Genomic DNA, 24355 nt, shown 5'->3' with positions numbered 1-24355 from the left:
CGCGGCAGGGCCGGCGAATATGCCCACGATCCGGCGGAGGCGACGAGGCGGCTTCCCCAAATGCGTGGCATGTCGCTGTACTGCTCGTACTGTACGCTGTACGTACTTGCAGAGAAAGTGGAGAGTCGTGCAACGGAAGAAAAGGCACGGCAAAGGCCAAGAGAAACGCCACTAGGTAGGATGTGCGGTCATTTTCGTCGGGCCGTCGAAGGTCCGGATACAAGAGAGAGTTGCAGTTTTACTCCTCCTTTTGGGTTGATTGCTCCTTGGGAAATAGACACTCGAGCTTGATCCAAAGAGTTTGAGTTTGCAGAGGGGCGACTATACAATTTCCATGCTTTTTCTCTGCTCTTACCTACATCATGTGTCGTCCCCGGGTCAAAGTCATAGGAGTACGTAGCACCTCTGATCGTTTCTCCTTGTTTATTTCTCTATAAGCTGTAGCTGACTCAAGATTTTGTGCAACTTGCGACTTGGCGAGTGGAGTGTTTACCTAAAGCGATTAGAATATTGTTCTTTTGTTTCGAGGGGTATTAGAATATCGTTCAAACGGCGGGGCCGAAAGGCACATACGTACATGACAAAGCTTCAATTGAATTATAAACTTATTAAAAGGTAAGCAAAGCATGAGCTAGGCTATAGCTCATCTTATTCCGACTCCATTAGTTTGTACAAGACGTACACTAGAATATACACAGTACAAAACCTGCTGCTGCTGCATCATCATCCATCATGCAGCACCGCACACAACAAGGAGAAAACAAATTAAGGCGCCCTCTAGATAAAGATGGAGCTAGCTGCTACTGCTTCTTCACTCGATCTACCGCCGTAGCGCGATACTACTAGCGTATGTATCTGCGCGCCCGGCCTTTTGTACAAAAACCGTATCGACGCCGTCGGCCGGTGCGTCTCGATCGCCGACTATCTCTCTACTTCTCTGCAGAGCCGGGGTCCCACGGGCGGCACGCTCTAAATCTGCCTCGATCTGCTCTGGCGAAGTCTCGGATCCGGCGGCCGTTCATCAGGTTGGCTGCTCCATCGCTCGGGCTCCTCCGCCGCTCACGATCCACGGGTGGCCTGCATTACAAACACGATCACATGTTAGTTCCTGGATCTAACCTCAAATGAAGAACTGACGGAGGACACGATCTTTCCGGTTCAAAGACAAGATGAATTTTCCAGGGATTAGCGCGTGCTTACGGAGGACTTGCTCGGCGGAGAAGCGTCTCCACTCGTCGCGGCACATCATCCGCCTCATCAGGTCCTTGGCGGCCGGAGACACGCCGGAGAACAGCCTCGGAGGGAACCGAACGCTGCCCCGCATCACGGCCGAGAGCACGTCCTTCGCCGTCTCACCGCCGAAGGGGAGGGCGCCGCCGGAGAGCAGCACGTACATCACCACGCCCGCGCTCCACACGTCCGCCTTCTCGCCGTAGTCGCCGCCGGACACAACCTCGGGCGCGACGTAGTGGGGGGTGCCCACGAGTCCCTCGGCGCGGCCGCCGTCGGCGCCGATCCACGCGGCCGACCCGAAGTCCGCGAGCCGCGCGCGCGGGGAGCCGTTCTCGCCCTCGTCGTCGACGTCGAGGACGACGTTGTCGGGCTTGACGTCGCGGTGAATAACCCCGCGACGGTGGCAGAGCGCGAGCGCCTGGGCGAGCTGCGCGACGATGTCGGCGGCGACGGGCTCCGGGACGGGCGCGCCGCGGCGGAGGCGGACCCAGTCGAGCAGGTCCGGGCCGGAGCAGAGGTCCATGACCATGTGGGTCCAGGAGTCGTCCTCGTAGACGGCGTGCACCTGGACGACGCCCGGGTTCCCCGCGGCGGCGAGCTGGGCCAGCTTGGGCTCGATCTCCGCCAGCTCGCGGTCGAGGTCGTCGGAGAGGTTGGAGCGGTCGACGGACTTGACGGCGAAGGCCTCTCCGGTGGAGCGCGACGTGCAGCGGTGGACGACGCCGAACCGCCCGCGGCCGATCTCCTCGCCAATCTCGTAGTCTCTGTTTAGCTCTCCACTCATAGTTCAGTGATTTTCCTCTGGTTTTCGGGTTACCCCGATTGGACGGAGGGGGTGGCCTATTTAACGACACTGGCCAACCTATGGCCGAGCGGAATATTCGGATCCTGCCTGTCCGGGCCACCGCATTTGCTATTCTTCCTATTTTATCCTCTATACCAGGTCAGGCCGTGCGGACTCCCCCCAAAATAAAAAAACAAGAGATTCTTTTGGTATGCAAAAAATAAATCTTTTTTCCTCAAAATAAAATATTCTAAATAGAGCATATAAGAAAAAATTAATCAGTGAAAGCATATTTATAGGAAATTAAGAAACATATAAAATTAGTTTAGAGTGCTGAGCTAAATGCAGTGGAAAGTCGTTAACAAATTTGAGTTGCTGCGATATCTTCCGATCTGAAGAGCAAAGCTCGATAAAGAAACCTGAAGTTAGTGACAGATAAGCCAATCACAAAAAAGAAATACATTATGCTGTTCGTTTTGTTTTCAGTTTCTGCTGTGGGGTTCTCCGGGAAAATAAGAGAACGAGTATCGGAATATTCCTCATGAACTGAGGGCAGGGATGGAACTCAAGTTCGTAGAGTGTGCTCTGGGGTGCGTGCGATACTGGTAGCGATAGACATTGGTTGGAGCGAGGCAAGGATTTTCTTGTAGAGAAAAAAAAACTGGAAAAGAGGACATGGATTATGGATACCGTCAAACATCGCCCTCAATATTTGTTGATTGCGGGCCACTCTCGCTTAATGGCGAGGTTATCTACTAGGGCTGGTGCTTGTACAGGTGTGCGTGTTTGAGTGGCAACTGGGGCCCATCAACCAACGATGTAGCCCTAATAATATTGTTTGGAAAACTCAAGCAACAAATGTTTTAAACAAAGTACTGTATGATTGAGGAAAATATGATCTGACCGAGGGTGAAAGATTGCACCAGGGCATACACACAAAATAGCATTCGCCGTCAGCAGGATGATATCTGACTTCTGTGGCTCCATTTGAAGCTTCCTGAATCAAATGCAGGAGCAAGCACAGACTATTTACATTTACATTCGTCATCAGGTAATAAGCCGGCGTTCTAGAAAAGATCTGTGGCGACGGGTACGTCTACAGTCTACTCCATGAACAAGGGGAGATTGCGCTGCAACCACCAGATTAAAATAGGAGGGAATCTGGTTGGGAAGTAGTGCGTAGCTAATGACATTGTTGTCTGTCTGCTAACAAAAACATGGTTGTTTATTGCAACTTGAATCTGTTGATCTGTACCGCAAAAAAAAATAAAAATCTGTTGATCTGCCTGCACCCACGTCGGGTCTCTGGTGGGGGAGACGCGAGACACCTCGACGCAGACGGCTTTAATTCGTCGGGGCCCACCTCGGGCGGAGGATTAATGGCGATAAGCAGATGCGCCAATGCCCTAGTGGCCGACTGGCCATGTGAGTGAGTGGGCCAACAGTAACGGCCCCTCCGTAACGGCTTTTCGGGGAGCCCTGCGGCCGTTCCGCGAGGACCCTTTCCGAGCGCCCAAAGCACGGCCGCGCGCCACCACCAATCGCGGCCCGGCACGTCGGTGTCCGTGAGTGGATCTAGCCAATCAGATGACCACACGCGTCCGCGACGGTGGCCCCGTCGTGTCCCGTTCTGGCCTGTCCCCGTCGCGGCGATCTAACGGCGACGGACCGTTCGGTGACGGCGAGGCGTTTGATACGAGCGGGCGATTATATAAGCCGTGCCGTACGTACGTGGCTTGCGCACCTGTCCCGGCCGGTTCTGCTTTTGTGACTCGTACGGCAGCATCATATAGTGTGGCTAGAGTGCTACACAAACAATGTAGAGTGGTGACTGATCGAGAGACATGTGAGGGTGCGGGGGACGTGCTACCGCATATTCTTTTTTCTTTTCTTTTGAAGGCACTAGCGCATATTCTTGCGTGAAGTTTATGGATGTGCACGTATCGAGAGACATGTGAGGGTGCTTTCGTGCTTTACGCCACCGACGCGGTCGCGTAGCTTTGAGAAGACACTAGTGGCAAATGTGTAAAAATAGAAGTAACAATCGCGACTCAGAAACCAATCCTTCAATGAAAGATGAATCGTAACTGTAGAAGAATCCGAATTAACTCAGAAACCAATCCTTCAATGAAAGATGAATGTAAGAGCAGATGACCGTGGGAAGCTCCTCCTTGGTAATATCCATCAAGGATCAGCTAATTAAAAGGTGTAACTTTCGTCATTAAGAAAAGCACAATGTTTGGTCCCTGGATAGGTGCCTTCTGTGTTGCCTGTCCTCCAAGCAACCAGATAGATGTCTCCAAGCTGTGGTTCAAGTTTATCCACCAACCAAATGCACCTTTGTTGCCTGACAAAGGGTCGCAATCGAGTACTGCACACCAGAATCATCGATTTGCTTAGACTGACATAAGGCATGACGCACGCATTATAAGTTTCAGTGAACTAGTGACGGTTGACCACTTAATCTAATGCTAGTGTTACGTGTATACTGACAAGCAACATAAATGTCGTCCTATGTGCGTTTTTGTGTAGGTTGTCAGGTCGCCCGTGTGCCTTGTTTTGACGGACGCATTGTAACGGTTTTAAACCGGTTTTCCGATTATTAACCGGGCAACTCTCTTCGATCCTTTTTAATGGGATCGGTATCTAAGGGGCCGCGTTTCCAAAAAAAAAACAAGCAGCGTAAATGTCCGCCAACATTTTGGATATGTCACGGGCATCATCAAGGATACAAGAACATATACAACCGGATTTGACAAATTCATCCCCTTATATGCCCGTAGACGCGCTCGTAAACAGTGACACGATACATCTCGAATTTGCTAGTCTACATCTGAATCTTTCATTTTTAACCCCCACATCCATATAAAGCATGTAAAAAATATATCCTACGTTGGAGATGTCCACGACCTCGATGACCTCATCCGAATCCTTCATTTTACCCCCCACATCCATACTCCTTCTCATCGTCCTCGACCTCATCCAAGTAGGCAAACATCTCCGCCTCCTTCGCGGCGTGCTTCACCTTCATCTTCTACCGACGACGGTGTCTAACTTCGCAGTCCACCGGACCGACGTGGGTCCACGACTCCAGGCCAGCATTTTGGCGTGGGTCCATGATGTCAGACCGACGCGGCGGGCACGTCTCGACGCCCCCATATCCGTCTCATATTTGAGTTGGATATGACCGGTGCCGATCAGCCCGAGCATTCGAGGGCAGTTTAGGACGCTCGTCTCATTCACATTTTTGTGAATGATCAGTGATCGGGCAGCCTGTCCAAACATTTGTAACGGATTTGAGAGACCCGATTATATTCGCCAACCAAATGCACCTTTGTTGCCTCACAAAGGATCACAATCAAGTACTGCACACCAGAATCATGGATTTGCTTAGAGTGACATAAGGCATGACGCCACACACTATAAGTTTCAACAAACTAGTGACGGTTAACCTAATGCTAGTGTTACGTGCATACTGACAAGCAGCGTAAATGTCCGCCAACACTTTGGATACTAGATGATGCCCCGCACGTTGCCGCGGGAACATGATAAAAAATTATTAAATAGTTGTCATAAAAAATTCCAAAACTAACTAAAAGCGAATGTAAGCTTAAAAATAATAAAATGCAATACAAAGTGTATAACAAGAGAATGAAATTATAGTTAAAATGTAATTTTAAAAAAAAATGGAGGATGAACTCTAATGCAAAAACTACTTACGACTAATATGCATGAATTGATGATATGACACCATTGCATGCCTAGAGTAATGCAAAAGATGTTATTTATGTCTTGCATGCATATTTGCTTATGTATCATGGTTGCATGGCTAGAAAAATTAGGTAGTGGGTTGTAGCTATTTAGTAATAGAGGATGTCACCGGTATCATCAAGTATACAAGAGCATATACGACCGGATTTGACAAATCCGTCCCCTTATACGTCCGTAGACGCGTTCGTAAACAGTGACACGACACACCTCGAATTTGATAGTGTACATCCGAATCTTTCATTTTAACCCCCACATCCATATAAAGCATGTAACAAAAATATCTTACGTTGGAGATGTCCACGACCTCGATGTTAGGGCCCGGGAAAACGGTCGCGTAGCGGGCTCCGCCTCCTCGACCTCATCCAAGTAGGAAAACATCTCCGCCTCCTGCGTGGCCTGCTTCGCCTTCATCTTCTACTGACGACGGTGTCTAACTTCGCAGTCCACCGGACCAACGTGGGTCCACGACACCAGGCCAGCATTTTGCCATGGGTCCAAGATGTCAGACCGACGTGGCGGGCATGTATCGACACCCCCATATCCGCCTCATATTTTGGTTGGATATGAGGGGTGTCGATTAGCCCGAGCATTTGAGGCCAGTTTAGTAGTGGGTTGTAGCTATTTGGGCTCATCTCAGTCGCATTTTTGTGAACGATCAGTGATCGGGCAGCCTGCCCAAACGTTTGAGACGGATTTGAGTGGTATGGTTGTAGATGCTCTGAGGTCATCCAACTCGACACATCGAGAATCCCCTATTTATACGCGCCTATGCCAATTGGGAGAGGAGATCAAATGGGGAGAGAGAAATTTGGGCTTAGGGGGAGGGGTGGCGAGGTTGATTTGGTAGTGCTCGTAGATGGTGCGAATTCTCTTAAAGCTCTTCTAATTTGTTGTCGATTTATGAGATTTTGAACGTTTAATGATTTTTTTGGTGAGCCGCGTTGGAGATGCCTTTACGTCTCTCAAGCATCCATATGATACTAGCTAGCATTAGCGCAACTCAAATGAGGTTCACCTAAACACTCACAAATATTTGAACGAGACGGTCCGAACACTCATAGTCATTCACTATGGTTCATCAAATTTGTTCGAACCGGTTGGGATGTCCCAGATCATGCTCAAATTTGAGGGAGTTCTAGGATGTCTAGGCACAACGCAAACACCGTCAAGTTTGCCTTGGACCCCATCATAAACTCTTTTTTTCTCTTCCCTGGATGGATATTTGATGGATATGGTGTCATGGTCTTCACCTAACCCACTTTTCATGGACACATCCAGCCGTGTGTGCGGATATTTGATGATGTCCTATAGGGGATTCGTGTTGGAGTTGACATTAGAGCAACTCTAACATAATCACTATATTGTTGAGATTGTGATAATAATTATCAGTTTGATGGTTTTGGCTAGAATGTGCGGTCTAGCAGATTCGCCATCCCAACCTGGATTGCCATAATTTATGTAAACCATTTCAAATTGAGCATGCGAGCGTGCATGTTTGAAGGCTATGGGGTGTTGCATTCGAGCGTGCACATCGGGAACCACTCTTGCAAGAGGGAGGTTCATCTCATCCTCCTCGTCCCACACGCCTCGTATTCCCTCTCTATCAATGGCTCAAATGGCTATACACTCATCTCGAAGGGAAGCGAACTAGTCAATGATGGTCGTTGCGTGCCAATAGCCCGAGGCAACTGGTACCACGTTACCCATCAATTTTCCCCGTTGACCACCACGTTTGCCTAAATGCATTCGCGGATAATGATCGATCAAGCCTCAAATAATTCATACTACAATAGGATATATCATATTAAAAACATCAAATCCATACTATTACATGCAGTATAAAATGATATTTAAGTGGAGCTCCTCCGCCTCCGTCGTGCCCATGTCTGGCGACCCGCTGGACTCTCCAAAGTGTTGGTCCGGTCACTAGCGAGGTATAGTATGACAAGGGACACTAGCCAGCTCACCCGAGTCGAGCTCCCCACCATCTCGCATGCCCTACTCTTCCTCGTCGGATCCCATAATCTGGACGGTGGAAAGGATTGATATGGTTGACTTCAAGGGGGGTTGAATAGGCAACTACCAAATTTTTGTTTTTCTTAACAAATTAGGTTTAGCAACAAATAGGTTGTCTAGATATGAAACTAGATGAACAACCTATATGATGCTAGCAACAACAATAATACAAGCAAGAAAGGGATACAACAGAAGTAAATCTGGCACAACATGATACTCTCTATATGAAGAACAAGGTTCACACACAAGTATGGTAAAGGATAGTAGCAAAGTCCCTTCTCTCTTTTTATCTCATTCATTTTTTATGATAGGCTCATTCGCCCCCCCATTTTCATTTCCTCACCAGGACAATTCTCTAATAATGACGATCATCACACTTTTATTTACTTACAACTCAATATGAAAACTGATAGGACGTTATGACTCTGTATGAATACCTCGGGCAGCGTACCAGGATGTGCAAACATCTAGAGTGACATGTATCAAAAATATGATGAACGGTGGCTTTGCGAGAAATACTATGTCAACTGTATATGATCATGCAAAGCATTATGATGATGAACGGACTAGTCATGTGAAGTAACGATGGCATTTGCATGACAATATATCTAGGAATCGCTATGGAAATGCCATGATAGGTAGGTATGATGGTAGTTTTGAGGAGGATACAAAAAGGCTTATGTGCAACAGAGCGTGTCATGTCACGGGGTTTGGATGCACCGGCAAAAGTTGCACCGATCCTCAAGGTGAGAACGGGCGATGCACGATACCGAAGAGGCTAGCAAATATGAGGAGGTGAGATTGCATATGTCCATGGTGTCATATTAGTCATGAAGAACTTATGTACTTATTGCAAAGTTTTATTAGTTTTATCACAAATCAAAGTACTACTCGCATGCCCCGAGGTATAGTGTTGGTAGGAATTAACCATCGCACGACTCCAACTCAAAACAACACTAGGATTTTAACGAGGAATAGAAATGCTCACACGTCATCACCATGGCCTTTTAATTTTTAGATGAACAAGAAGTTTAACATCTCTTAATATCGACACCTCTCTTAATTCATAATAATGCACTCACACCTTTTTCATATCACCACATCAGTATCATTAACTCCGAATTTCTCTATATGTGTTACATGATGGTTTTAATTATCACTCACTGAACACCCATTATTTTTGATCTAGTCTTATGACCCATGCAAATTGCAGTCACTATTTAGTTAACTCTCAAACAAATATAAGTGAATAACGAGAGCATAATATTTCTATAAAATCTATACGCCACCGTGCTCAAAAATATATAAGTGAAGTACTAGAGCAACCGCTAAGCTCAAAAGATATAAGTGAAGCACATAGAGTATTCTAAAAAATTATGATGGTGTGGTATCTCTATCAAATAGGTGTGTCCATCAAACGATGATTGTGGAAAACTTAAAGTAAAATCAAACAAAAGAAAACGATGATCCAAGGAAAACTCATATCATGTGATGAATAAAAATGCAGCTCCAAGTGACATATCGATGGATTGAGACGAAAAGAGGGGATGCCTTCCGGGGCATCCCCAAGCTTAGATGCCTGAGTCTTCCTAGAATATTACCTTGGGGTGCCTTGGGAATCCCCAATCTTAGGATTTTTCTGATCCTCATTCCTTTGTCCATTGGATAATACCCAAACTTGAAAACTTCAATCACATAAAACTCAACAAAACTTCGTGAGATCCGGTAGTATAAGCAACATATCAAATACTTTCAGGTGCTATTACAAGTTGATTCTTATTTTATTTTATCATAAGGTACTGTATTCTAACATCTCCATGGCATATATCCCCCGATACAATTAATAGCATCATCAAAACAAGCAAACTATGCAAGCAAAAACAGAATCTGACTGAAACAGAATAGTCTGTAGTAACCTATAATGAACCTATACTTATGTAACTCCAAAAATTATGAAATTAGGATGATCTGAGGAATTTGTGTAGAAATACCACATAAAACATTGAGCTTAAAAAGTAGTTCTAGTAAAATCAGAGAAATTATGCATTGGACGTCAAAGTTTCTGTTTTTGCACCGTATCAGTTCTACTCATCGTACAAATCATCCCAAAGGTTTTACTTGGCACAAACACCAACAAAAAGAATAAAAACACAGTAATTACACAGTCAATAATCATGTTATAACAAACAAACAAAAAGTAAAATACAAAAATAAAGACAACTATTGGGTTGCCTCCAAATAAGCGCTATTGTTTTATGCCCCTAGCTAGGCATATTGCATAGTTTTAAGTGTTGTCATCTTTGTTCATAAGGGGTGCAATCTCATTTATAACTTTGTTTTCCCTAGCACAAAGAATATCAAGCTTTTGTTCTATGGTACCAAGCCTCCTATTGTGTAGCATGATGTTTCCATGGATCTTAGAGATAGAATTGAACAATCCCCTAAAACTAGACTCCATACTAGTTCTAGCATCTTTGATTAGCTTAGTTTGGCAGTGGCACACTAGTATAGCAGGTTCAATGGTTTCTATTTTAGGTCGCCCAAATATATTTTTCATCTTATCATAGGTGTCAAAAGCATTGTTTCCAAGGAAATATTTTTTGAACATAGAATCCAGGACACGTCTATGGGAAAGAGATAGACCAACATAAAAACTTCTAAGAAGCAAATTAATATGACTCTTAGGATTAGCTCTAGCTTGTATTACTAGTAATCTACCCCAAGCTTCTTTGAGTGACTCGTAACCTAGTTGCTTAAAATCCAAGATTGGGGAACACTCTCCAAAGTAAGGGGGATGATGCATATCTCGAGAGGAGGTAGCCATGGCGTTAAACAACTAACTAGCAAATAAAGATAAATTTTTTGTGTTTTTGAGACAAACTTAATATACCAGCAAATAAAAAGGAGATAAAGTGAATGAAAATTTGTGATGAGTTACTTGGTAGTTGGTGTTGATACTCCCCGACAACGGTGCCAGAAATCCTTCCTGATACTTGTGATCTGCATTGGGTTTTCCGTGAAGAGGAACATATTATCGCAGCACAATGTGGGTAAGTATTTCCCTCAGTTATGAAACCAAGATTTATCGAACCATTAGGAATATCAACCAGAACCGTCTTCAGCGGCTGCATACAAAAGAACAAACAACTTATACCCATCCCTTGGGCATGCCCTCGTAGCTTGTGGGGCCCTCGTGTGTGTAATGACCCAAGTGTAAAACCTTCCCTATTTGGAAACCTTCCTATGTGGGACCACCGCGTCTTTGATATGAGAGAGTCCGATGCATGTATGATTTCATGTGTCCCTTATTTTTCTTTCTTGCATGCATGCATAGCATATCATGTCATGCCCTTGTCTTGTGTTGGATGTGATCTTGTGATTTCATGTGATGATGCACATGTGATGATGTGGGGTGTAGTAGTGGCTTGTGATGGGTTGTTATTTTCAATCCCTTCTCTCTCTATTTATGTCAAGTTCAAATCCTACTTCTCCTAAGCTAATTTAAAAATGCCCTTTGTTTAGTTTATAATGTGGGGATATTGGTGTGCTAGATTTGGGGTTTTGGTATTTGTTCTAAAGGTGCAATCAAATCACAAAACAGATATTTAATTGTTGTTTTGTATTTATTTAAGTTGCCCCATAAATTCCTTTTGTATTTTATTTAAATAGGTTAGTTATTTTCAGGTCCACGGGCATTTTTGTTTTGATTTTATCTTCAATAGTTAGCCCTGTGGGCCTTTTCCTTTCTATGTATTTATTTTTTTAAATAGGTAATAGCTCAGGGAGTCTTTCTCTCTTATGTGGCGCTTCAGTGGGCTTCCTCCCCCTGGTGGCCCAGTCTCTCCTCTCTCTCTCCCGCGCTAGCGCAGCCCATATGTCCCTGGCCCAAAACCCCTTCGCGACAGGAGCCCGCGCAACGTCCCTCTCCTTCCTCCTGTCGACGTCAGCCATGGTACGACCATAGCTCGACCTCCCGATTCCCCATTGCCCCGATCCTGCGGCTCAAGCGCGTCCCCCAAGATGATTTAAGTCGCAGGATCCCTCCTCCGAAGCTAGGGTTCCTCTCTCCTTCCCTCCAGCGCCGCCATCTCCCTCCTTCTCTCTTTCTCCCCTCTGGTAAGCTCTGTAGCTAGGAACAGAGAAGGGCTCGTCGTTGATCTCCTTTCTCCTGTCGTCTCCAACGCCGGCGGCCATGTCCAGGGGCACGGGAAAGGTGCCCGCGCCCCATTTTCGTCCTCGGTGAGGTCGAGGAGCGTCCTCACCGACGACCAGGAGCTCGCCGATGCCGCGGTCCCGGTGCTCCTTCCCCTTCGTTCGGTTCTGCAGTTCAGGGACGCCTTCGTCGTCATTCTTCTTCCCCTCCAACGGCTTCTCCTTCGTTCGGATCCCCTCTTCCTTCCATAAGGTGAGGAGCCTCTCCCCCTTCCTTCCTCCTCCTTGGATCGGCTCGGATCCATCGTGTAGCTTGTCGTGCTTCTCTGTCAGTAGCAGAGTACAACAGGGCATGTTATCTGTTGTGCAGTAGGTAGATGTGTGTGGTGTGTCTGTTATGTGTGTGCTCGGGCAGAGCAGGAGTAGCAGGGGCCTCCTTACCCTTGTAGTGCATCGTTGGGTAGGCTAGTGGTTCCCTTCGTGCGCGCGGCAGTGGAGATCAGCCCCGGCGTCCTCCCTGTCGCCAACGTGCAGAGCAGGTGCTGGTGCCGTTGCTAGTATGCCTATAGTTAAATCCCCTCTATTCTATTAGTAGCCGCGTCGTAGCCAAGTGGTAGTGTGTGTTGTTGCCTCAGCACCCTTTTAGTTTTTGATTGGCTCGGCACAGTAGCCACCAGGGGATACCTTACCCTGGTCGATCCCCTCTCTCTGTCGATAGCATGGCCGTAGTGTGGTGGATCAGGCTTTGTGGTTGGAACCAGAGGCCCTGGGTTCGAATCCTAGGCCTGCCTCTTTTGTTTTTTCCTTTATTCTTTTATTTTTTACTTTTTTATTATATTGCTACACCTTGTGCCTAAATAATAGGCATGAAGGTGTGCATCTTATTTTTCTTTTCCTGTCTAGTACTTGTAGTGGTGTTGGTAACATGTGTGAGTATGGTGTATGTGAGTATATGTGTGCATGCATGGTTGTATGTATGTGAGTGTGTGGGTATGCTAGCTTGTGTAGTGTGTGTGTAGGTGCACATAGTGTCTTGCTTATGTGGAGTAGTGTGGTATGATTGTGTGCATATATATTGTGGTGTGTGTGTGCAACACACACACATGAGTTTAACTCATGTGGCACAAGTAGTTGTGCATGTGTATGTGATATGATTCTCTTATGCTTGTGTTACATATTTAGAGGACTTGCATTTTGTGTTTTGATCAAGAGCATGTTGTAGTGTGGTGTATTGGAGTAGATGTTGTGTGTGATCACCCCACCTTTGCAAGTCAATTATGCACCTTCACATGACCACATGTGAGTGGGCATGATGTCTTGTGTGTGTGGATAGCTTGATAGATGATCTTGGATGATGATGTGCTATGACACACATACATGGGGTCAAAACCCTCATGTAACTTTTTGTTGTTGTTGCACATGAACAAGTAGCTATGTAGGGGTGGATATGGTGATGTGCACATGAGGTGATGCACTATTCACTATGTATGTTTCTAGTAGATTTTGCTTCCTTGTTTGAGGTCACTTGCTCCAAGTAAGTGCATAGATGCTATATATGATTTTGGGGTAGAATCTCCCAAGGAATCCATCGGTGAACTTAGTTTTGCCATTGGAACACTTTCTGGAGATGACATATTCAGATTTGTTCTAAGTTTAGTCCTTGTTTCCATGGAGTGTGATGAGCCCAAGGGCATGTTATTTTGTTGTGGAAGTAGAGGGTGATCCCCTCCATAGCTTGTTGGTGTCATTTCTTACTTAGGGTATCTTTTGTGCAAGTTGTGCCTAGACAAAGTAGGCATGTGGCTGAAATTACGGATTAGTGAAAATCTGAGATTTTCACAAAGTCTGAGAATCTGTTTATATTTTTTTCTCCTGTAGATGAGCTTGTGCAGGTCAATGTGTTGTGATCTAGCCTTAGCATTCAACTGGAAAGTTGAAGCTGATATGTTTGTCTAGCACCTTGTAAAATTTAATTCCATTTGGAGTCCTGTAGATATTGTTTTGGCTGCTGTCAAAATGCTTCAGAGCAAAGACAGATAGTTAGAATCTGGAATTTTCACTAAGTCCGTGAAATCTGATAAATTTTGGGAAAGTTTGCAGCCTTGTAACTTTCGGAGTTTAATTCCTTTGTGTGTGATTCTTGCTTGTTCTTGTAGTACTCTTGGATAGCTACATCCACATATATTATTTGTCATATTTGGGTGGCTGTAGGTGCTTTGAATGTAGCTCACAAAGTGCTATGATGTAGTTTATGGCAGATTGTATAGTTTTGTCATTTTGATGTTTGTGAGTGCTTAGTTGATGATGTGGTGTTCTTCTTTGCTCCACCCCATCCATGTTGGTTTGTTTTATGTCTTGGCAAGCTGGAAATACCAGAGTTGTGCCATTTGAGTGTGTGGTGGTGAATTTGACACGTAGGGCTTCATATCTTGTTTCGTTGATTCCCGTTGATCTGTAGCTCCGATTGTAATGTTCTTTATATGCTTTTGAATCGTTTTCTCGACATGCATCTGATAATGTCATTCTCATGCATGTCAGGATAGGTTAGGATGCAGTTCTGGCCAGGAACATGTATTTACTCTTATGCTTGTGCTAGTGATAGAAATAGTGATGCATGCTCATATTCATCTCATGCATCATGTGCTTGTTGCATCTTGAGGTGCTGTTGTTCATTGGATGTTATTCTTATGTTGGGTAGCACCGGGATCAGAGAACGAATACGTGGATTTGGGTGAGTACGTGCAGGACGAACAAGAACCATTCCAAGCTGAGGATATCACAGGCAAGATGATATGACCTTGATTCCATCTCTAGACTTGTTATGCTAGATTACGTTTCCTTTGCCATATTGCTTGCTGCCTACCACTGAAATAATTGCCTCCTGATATGCCATGAAACCAAACACTTGTCCCTTCCTAGCAAACTTGAATGGCTAAGTAGGCTTTGCTCAACTACTAATGTTAGCGCTGCTAGATGCAGGTGCTTTTCCTCATGTGATAACATGAGATTGATATCATTATCTTAATTCTGTTATTTAATTAATGCACATATATACTTGGTAAATAACGGAAGGCCTAGCCTTTTGCCGTGTGCTTTGTTCTGTTATTGCCGCCATAGTTACCGGCTATCGGTGTTTGATTCCATATTGATCGCTCCTAACACGTTCGGGGTTGTTATGGGGACCCCCTTGATAAATCACATATTGTTAAGACTTGTACGGCAGGACCCAACATTGGTGTTAATTTGCTAATCACTTAATAATAATCTGCATAGGGAATAGCTACCCCGAGGAATTTAATCAACAACTCGGGCCAGTGCTCCTCATGAGTGTTGGTCCAAACTGGGCAGACTATGGGGCCACCACAGGGCAACCCGAGGTTTGGTATACCTGTAGTGTGACTCATCCATCGTGTCCTGAGACTGAGATACGCGGCTCTTATCAGGGTCCTCGACACGACGGGAGGTCCTGCTAGTCTTGCCTTACCTTAGCGATATATCTTGCGTATAGGAATCCCACTGAAGCTTTGGTTCTCCCCAGAGTTGAGGTTTTCCTCTAAGGAATCCAACGAGATCACGAGATTCGTGGTAGAGGATTACTTTGCGGCCTGTGTACGTTTCTGATGGACTAGTTGGAGCACCCCTGTAGGGTTTAATCTTTCGGAAAGCCGTGCCTGCGGTTATGTGGCAACTTGGAATATTTTGTTAACATCCGGTATTAGATAACTTTAACATAAGCTAATAAAATTGCCAACTGTGTGCGTAACCATGACTGTCCCCTTCGAAGATCGTTCTTCGATCGGGAACACGGTGGGGTTATGATTGATGTAGGTAGGTGTTCAGGATCACTTAGTGATCATCTATCTTCGACCGCTAGTATAGACCACCTTCATATATGTTCTACGTAAGATAGCCACCATATCAAGCTTAGGATGCTACAACCTAAATACTCCACCTTACCAACCTAATAACTTGACTAGATCTGGCACTGAGGTCATAGATTGCTGAGTCCCCGTGGCTCATAGATTCCTTCACAACACCAACAGGTTCAGGTACCCCAGAGACAGGTGATCCCGATGGCACACAGCTGGCGTGGTAGTGTGACGAGGAGAACGACCGCCTCCACGTGAACTATCCAGAATATTGAGGCGTGGTCGTGATCGTGGGCCAGCAGGCAGGGTAGCATAGCCATTTTCCTTGTTTTGTAGTCCGTAGCGGAACCATTTTGATTGTATGTGTGATGTACTGTGATATATTTATGAGATGGCAATTGAATCCCTTATTGTCATTCTGTTGATATTATGTATGTGCTATGATACCTTGTTGCGAGACGCTTAGATGCGCTCCTTTCCAATTCGGGGCCTCGATCTCCAGATCGGAAAGGACCGCATCTTAGTCGTTACAAGTTGGTAATCAGAGCCTTACGACCATAGGAGCCTTTGTGTGATCGTACTTGGCCGAGTCGAGTCTAGTAAATTGTTTTGAGTCTTAGTTATATCGGAGAGTAGGATTCTTTTTTCTCCTCTTCCATGCTCTGGTGAGGTTCCCGTCTTAGGAAATCTTTATTCTACTCCTCTTCTCGCTCAAAATGTTTTTTAGGATCACGCGGGTATTTGTGAAATCTATATGATTTCGATGTGACGGAGTTCTGTCTTGGTGCCTCCTGTCTGCCTTGATTTCTTCCGGGGAGTTGAGCTCCACAGGATTCTTGCGCACATCGCCATCATTCAGATTTCTAAGTATCTAAGAATGAAGGATGTTCGTTATTGCTTCAATACTGGTAGTGGCGAGGTAACCCCGATGTCCCCAGTACTAGTGCAGATTGTTCGGGAGTACTGCCATACTTGGTATCGTTGTGATCCCGAGGGTCTGTTGTAGATGAAGGTCTGAGATGCTGGTTGTGTGTTGACGGATGTGATATAGGTGACGAGTTAGTATAGGAGTTGTGTGATATTACTCCTTGTATCCGTGTACCAGATTGCATGACCAGTTATTTCAGGAATTCATAGGTGGGATATCTAGTAGTATCTTATAGCACTATCTTCCTACAGATGCATGATGGAGGTTGGGATTCGATGTTCAGTGGGTGCGTTTGTTGACGGTCGTCTTACAACGGTTCTCGTTGTGTCTTAAAGAGTCCTTGTAGCTGGCTATGATCCGGGGATACTTCGTATGTCGTGTGCACTGCCTTGCACATGATGGCTACTGTAAATTCGAGCCCGTGCGATCTTATCCACGAACATATCGGATGAAATCTCGATCATATGTTTGTTCCGAGCAGTTCTAGCTCATACTTGTTTGTAGTGGTCTTAATCGGAATTTTGTCCACCGTTACTTTGAGGAAGCATTCTTACTATTTTGTTCGAGTGCAATTGCTTATTCCTGTTCAGATATTCCTGTCTTTTGATTCAACAATATCTTCAATTTATTCTGTGGGCTAATATGATGTCCGTCTTCAGGATGGCTCCACCAACTCGTCAGAACCCAGGGCGTGAGGATATGCGGCCTCCACCTCCTCCTCTGGAGAATCCTCCGCCGCCGCCTCCTCCTGCAGAGGCCTGGCAAGCGATGATGGCTGCTACTAATGCAAACACCCAGGTGCTGCCATAGTTGTTGCAAGAGAGAGCCAATCAGCAGCAAGGCAATTTCCAGCATGGTGGCAATCAGTTTGCTAGTCTGAGTCAGTTCCTGTCCATTAAGCCAAAGACTTTCACTTCCTGTGACCAGCCATTTGATGCAGAGGATTGGATTCGTGATATGAACAAGCATTTCGAGTGTAGCAATGTTCGTCCTGAGGATTTTGTCAAATTTGCAACATTCCAGTTGAAGGGGCAGGCTTCCATCTGGTGGCAACAGCTGAAGGACTCCAGAGGCGCTAGAGTGATCACTTGGGATGAGTTCTGCCATGACTTCAGGCCGCACTACATTCCTTCCAGCTTTGTGGAGGAGATGCGTGAGAAGTTCAGGCGTTTGAAGCAGGATGGCAATTCGGTGTACAAGTACAACGTTGAGTTCCACGAGCTAGCCCGTTACGCGCTGCAGGATATCCCTGATCAGAAGAGCAAGATTTATCAGTTCAGAGGTGGCTTGAAAGAAGATTTGCAGTTAGCTCTTGCTTTGCACGATCCTGAGGAGTTCGACAAGTTCTACAACCTAGCTCTCAGGGCAGAGGCAACCTTGCTCATGGTGGAGAATTCTAAGAAGCGCTTCAGAGATTCCAGCTCTTCTTCGACTCAGGTGGTTCAGAAGCAACAAAAGTTTTGGGTGTCTCCTCCTCCTCCTCGGCAATCGCAGCAGCTCAAGCACTTTGGTGGTCGTGGTTCTTCCCACCCACTCAAGCTTTGTACGATCTTGTGATGGCAAAGAAATAAAAGCAACATACTGCATAATAAAGTTTGCTATCACAAGGGGCAATATAAAGTGACGTTCCTTTACATTAAGAGTTTGCACATAAAAAAACTAAAACGCACATGACAACCCCTGCTTCCGTGTGCGAAGGGCCCTTTGATGTCAAGACCGACTGGTCTCGAGTAGGGGGGCCCGAACTATAGATCTAGGGTCGGCGGCTAACAAGAGACAAACAAGCCGGTGTTTTACCCAGGTTTGGTCCCTCTTGATGGAGGTAAACCCTACGTCCTCTCTTGTTGGTATTGATGGAGTAGTACATAATACAGATTTGACCTACTCCGAGATCGGATGTTGTGGTATAAACCCTAACCGCAATGAGCTTAATGTGTCCTACGAACTATGGCCCTCTGTCTTTTATATATTCTAGGGGTGCTAGGGTTACACAAGGTCGGTTACAACAAATATAGAATATGCCGATTACTACATCACCTTGGATTGTACGCAGAGTCTTCGGAAGAGTCCCTCTTGAGCCCGATACTTCTAGTAACGGTCCGACATGCCTGGAAGTCTGGCCCATGAGAATAGGAAGATGACTCGAGGACCCCCTAGTCCCGTACTCCCTCAGTAGCCCCCGAACCGACCTCCAATGCCAAAACCTTCTTCCTTTGGTAACTTCATAGGGACTTTGGCTTGCGAGGCGAGTTCGTCTCTTCCTTTAACCAATGATAGCTCGGCTACCGATGACTTCCCCTCCTTCAAATGTATAGACAAATATATATATATATATATATATATATATATATATATATATATATATATATATATATATATTTCAAATGTATAGCGTCTTTCTTTATTCAAAAGGTCGCGGTTGGTCAAGGCATGTAGCTTTTTATGAAAGAGCGATTCGAAACTGTTTTACTGACACGTTCCGTCATAGAGATCATGCCCCTCTTTTCGAGGGATATGGTTTATGGTTTGGGTTTATTCCACGCGCCCATAATTACAACATTTTATTGAGAAGTTGCGGAGTTCATAGTGCAGTGGCGGGGCCTACGGTATTCTGGCGAGCCATAAAAGGTAAAACCGTCACCTCAGTCCCTTCACACACCTCAAATATCACAACACTATCGCCATTCCCTACTCCCAAAGCTCCAACTCCTATGCTTCCCTTCTCCTCCCATCCTTTCGAATCCCTTCATAAATACGACAATGGCAAGTGCCGGTTCCAAGGTAAAGTGGGAGGCCTCCTCTGTCATTGAGAAGGACATTTTGGAGCTGAAGAGATCTGGCTACCTTCCGAAGAACATAGCCCATTGCGCTCTGGAGAAGGACCAGGTCATCCCCAGACCCAAGGATGGGGAAATAGTAGTTTCTATTCCTCATTTTATTTGGGGCTTAAGTTTTCCCCTCCATCCATTCGTTCGGGGAGTCATGCTCTACTATGGGCTTGACTTCCACAACTTCCCCTCGAACTCCATCACCCACCTCTCAGCCTTCATCACCGTATGTGAGGCATTCTTGCAGGTCCAACCTTACTTCGGTCTCTGGCCAAAGGTTCTCAATGTCAAGCCAAAAGTCGTCAACAACAATCAGGCGGACTAGAAAGGGTCGATGATCACCAAGTTTAGCGAGGCCACATGGACTAAGGGCACATTCATTGATACCGTCAATTCGTGGTAGAAGGAGTGGTTCTATATCACCGAGCCGCGCAACTCAGGCGAGGCAGCTCCTCCAGCATTTAGATCTGGCCCTCCCACCGGTCTCATGTCTTGGACGGGAAAGGCCCTAGATTGGGAGGAGGTTGCGGAGGTGAAGGAGCTCAGAAAGAAGATCTCCAATCTACTGGAGAAAACCGAGCTCGCCAATGTAATCCAGGTGATGCTGCATCGCCGCCTTCTCCCCTGCGAGCATGGGCCCATCCCAATGTGGGACTTCAATTCGGAGGATCCAGATAGTGCGGCCGGGCCTTGTCCTTCGATTTTTCCGGACTACTCGCGAGAAGCTGTGGAAGGTGCTCTTTAATCCACCAAATACTTGGCCCACTGAGGAGGAAGACGAAGGCCTTTACCTCCTCAACCCTTTGGGGCCGGTAAGCTTTTTACCATATTTTTTAGATTCCATCCCTTCCTTTTTTCACAATATGCTTACTTCATCCTTCCCCCATGTTTGCAGATCTGGCTGAAATATCCAAGGAGATTAACTATGTGGCACCTTTGCCTGAAGACGGCATGACCCCACTGCTCGCGGCCATGTTAGCCAAGAAGCCGTACACGGCTCCGAGGGAGAATGAGGAGCATAAGAAGGGTAAGAAGAAGATTCGGGAGGGTCTTCGGTCGAAGGGTCCTCCTGACACTAAGTTCAAAGAGATGTTGGCTCCCTCCAACTTGGAGGGAGAGAAAGAAGAGGATGAGGAGGAGGTCAGTGACCTCCCATACAAAGAAAAGAGCGGTGTCCCAAGATGTCGAGGGAGATCCAACTCTCGTTGTTCCAAAGAAGCAATGTAGGCCCCCATGGCCCTATTTGAAGATATTCCAGACTTGACTGAGGAGTCTAAGGATGAAGCACTGGTTCCCTGAAGTACCCTCAGGGTGAAACCCCGAGCAAAAAGGTATTTGTTGAAAATCCAAATACATCATTTCTCTAGGTGTCGTGGTTCTAACTAGGCTCATTTTACGTATTGTAGCCCACAGTGTGACTTCCCTACCGATCATATTTCGAAGGAGGATTCCCTGCCAGCCTATCTAGCTAAAAGCAGGACCAACTCGCCCCACACACGTACCCTCCAGCCAAGGAGACCGTGGAGGTGGCATCTAGGGAGCCCCCCCCCCCCCGCGCTAGAGACTACGGTCGGGGGTGACAATATTATGGCCGAGGTTAACACCTCGGCCACAAAGGACCAGGTGGATGAATTCCTCCTGGCGAGAAAGGAAGGAGAGTCCGAACCTTCTGGGTCCCCTCTGAAGATAACTCCGGAGGTTCCTCCCTCTCCAACACTGTCAATAGTAGTCTCTACGTGGAGGGAGACTACAATGGGGCATCCAAATCCATTCACAATGGAGCAACTCCGAACTGGATGGTCTAACTTAAGGGAGTAAGGTCTCAATGATCCTTTCATTCCTACAGAATGCTGCACTCATCTGAGTGCGGTATTGCAAAGCATTAAGTCTGTTGACAACGGTGTGAAAGAATATTTCGGCATGCTCCTGGCAGGCATCAAGGTAATACACATATTTTTTCCTTTATAATTATACATTGCCTAAAAGCAATATTATGGTCAGTAGCCCCCGAGCCCAGTGTGAGTTAGAAAAACTCATGCGGGGGTCACAATAGTTCGAGTTTTTTTTTGCATGTAGCCCCCAAGGCTCTGGTGGGTTGATGAGAAACACATTAGCAAATGATTTCGAAAAAATCTAAAAACTTATAAAAGTTTCCAAAATGTTCTTCTGTAGGCTTCTACATTAGCCACAACCCCCAACTCTCTGGAGTTGGGGGAAATGAATCGGAAACTAAAGGTTTCTGAAGATGAGTTGGACCGCTTCAACAAGCGGTTTGAAGACGCTCAAAGTAACTGTGCAAGTCTTAGCTCTCTTATTGAATTTTTTGATATCTTTGTCTCTAAGTGTATGTTGTGTGAATGACTACCACAACTGTTGTTGCTGATGTTGATCAGCCTAAAGCTAAACTGGGCAAGGCCAAGCAAGAGGTCACCAAACAAAGGGCGGTGGTCGTACATGCCAAAGCTGCTAGCGTTAAATCCGAGGCCCGGGTTAGTGAAGTTCAGCAAGAGCTGAAGGAGGCATCACAAAGAATGAGTCCCTCGAGCAGAAAGACAAAGAAAAAACATCCAAACTGACGTCGGTGACCACCTCAGTCCAAGAAGCACGGAAGGAGGCACATGATATTCGGAAAGAGGTCCATCAGATCAAGCAGATCGCAGATGGTAAGCGATATTTATTATAATGTACATTTGGCGGACGAAGGTTTGCATTGCATACTCGAATGTGGAGTTCTCCAGGTGCGATTGTCCATCTTCCGAAGAGTGCGGCAGAAGCTGGGAAGTACTATGCTTCCCAGGAGGGCGCAGTGCAACAAAGACTGTTCTGGGCACAATTCCAAAATCTGGAGCATCCTCAGCATGTTTCCGATCACTTGAAACAACTAATGGAGCTGCACAAGATGACTGAGCCGGCCATGAAAGACTTGTGCATCAGGCTATGGCCGGCCGAGCCGCTACCGAGCAGTTACTTCGGCCTGGTGCAAAAGCTAATTTCTCTCGCGCCTCAAATCGATGTCATGAAGCGTTCAATCTGCATTGAGGGAGCTCGGATGGCCATTGCAAGGTAAACGATGCACTAGCCGAAGGTAGAGCCTTTGAAGATGGCCACCATGCCTCCGCCGCCCGGGAAGGAGCACAGATGCCCCGAACTATATTTATCCCCTACCATGGAAGGTGCCCGATCTGTAGAAGCACAATGGCTCCAAAGACTTAGTCTTTGAGTAAAAAATCCTATCATGTAAAAGTGGTTGTATAATACAATGGCCTTTGATTTTTTTGCAGGGCAAACCATGTATTTTGAAGTGCAACTCTTGTTTTGGTTATTTTGATATTGAAATTTTCTAGTCGTCAGCTTGAGCCTCCCGCCAGATACTAGCGGGGGTGTTTTCGACTTCCGCATTGCTACCCTTAGCCAACATATTGGCACCCTAAGGCGATAATGTGGGAGAAAACCAGGTAATCAGACTATTCGGCTTTAATGCTTTCATTTAACCATAAGAGCTTGACTATGGGTGCTAAGTAGAACCCTTTGTGTAAATTTTCATATTCGGCTTATGCCATGGTATAAAAACATGTAATCACTTAGTATGAATGATTTCAAACCTTTCACAGAACGCAATGAACCCCCAGTAGTTCTTTAGTTTAACACTTGTCTTCGAGTCGCAGACCAGTTCTTGCTTTATCGTGCCGGTCAATTTTCGACTTTCTCCACTGTGGTACTTAACCAGACTAGCTAGAAATACAATCGAGTGGTTCTCCCTTTACCACTTTAGCCGAACTAGTGAAACGTAAATGGGTAAACACAGGAGTGGGGCAACCCAACATTTGACCAAAGACATGATTCGAAATGCGTATTATGAAAATCCAAGACTCCGCACATGTGAAATGCCAAATAGTATTGTAATGATTTGAAGGGGTGGTCGTGATGGCCGAGCCCCCCGTAAATTCACCCAATATCAAAGATGTGCATGAGAACAAGCTTGTATATGTGTTTAAAAAACAGTTCGAGAAAATCAGGTGACAAGAGACATTGCGAAGCTCGTAAATCATAAAGAGCATTTCTTACTTCTGAAAAAATTTGAATCATATAATTCGAACTCAACAAGCAGCTGTATATATAGAGATAGGAATAAAAGTGTATGGAGTAGAGGTTTACACATGGTTTGGTATAACTAGCTTGACGTTCCTATAAACACCTGCTGCACATCTGCGACTTCACTCTTTGGAGAATATTCCTTGAAAAGGAGACAACTTGAATGAACAACTCTTTTTGAACAATGGCGGTCTTGAGAATCCGTCGATGTATGGGTTTGCTTAACGCATATATCGGTCCTTGATGGTACATATATATATCTGAAGACTATATTAGCCATGGTTCGGTCTACCCAAACAATAAGATGTATATTATTAATCCCCATAGCTGCCCATGGTATCTTGAGCGCAAAGTTGTGTCTTCGAGGTACATACTTTGCTCGAAACAAGGTGCTGCTATGGGGAGCATATCCCTATTTAGCTGCCGTGATATGTGGTTGTGGCGGGGTGCGAGCCCGTTTATGCTCCTTTATGGTTAACTTTGGCATGGGAGTCATATCCCCGACCTGTACTTCGGCTGCCAAAGCCACAGTGTGTTCCTCAGTCCGGAGGGATCGCTCGATGTTACCATTGACTGTAATAACACCTATAGGTCCTCGCATGTTCTGCTTGAGGTATTCATAATGGGGGATGACATTAAAGCAAGCGAACATTGTACGATCGAGGAGTGCATGATACCCGCT

At 45.8% G+C, this 24355-nt stretch overlaps 1 protein-coding gene across 1 annotated transcript; it reads right to left on the bottom strand.

The window, feature by feature from the left end:
* Window positions 1-608: 608 nt before the first annotated feature.
* LOC123403713 (phosphoenolpyruvate carboxylase kinase 1-like) lies at window positions 609-2067 on the bottom strand. The gene is made up of 2 exons (XM_045097626.1): window positions 1201-2067; window positions 609-1077 (listed from the first exon to the last, which is right to left on the bottom strand). The coding sequence occupies exons 1-2, from the start codon at window positions 2015-2017 to the stop codon at window positions 1022-1024; spliced, it is 873 nt and encodes a 290-aa protein (XP_044953561.1). The 5' UTR covers window positions 2018-2067; the 3' UTR covers window positions 609-1021.
* Between the last annotated feature and the right edge of the window lie 22288 nt (window positions 2068-24355).

This window comes from Hordeum vulgare, chromosome 6H (assembly GCF_904849725.1).
Source record: "Hordeum vulgare subsp. vulgare chromosome 6H, MorexV3_pseudomolecules_assembly, whole genome shotgun sequence".
In the NCBI taxonomy this organism is placed as follows: Eukaryota; Viridiplantae; Streptophyta; class Magnoliopsida; order Poales; family Poaceae; genus Hordeum; species Hordeum vulgare.
Note: the sequence above shows the minus strand (reverse complement) of the source record. Positions and strands in the feature narration are given on the sequence as shown.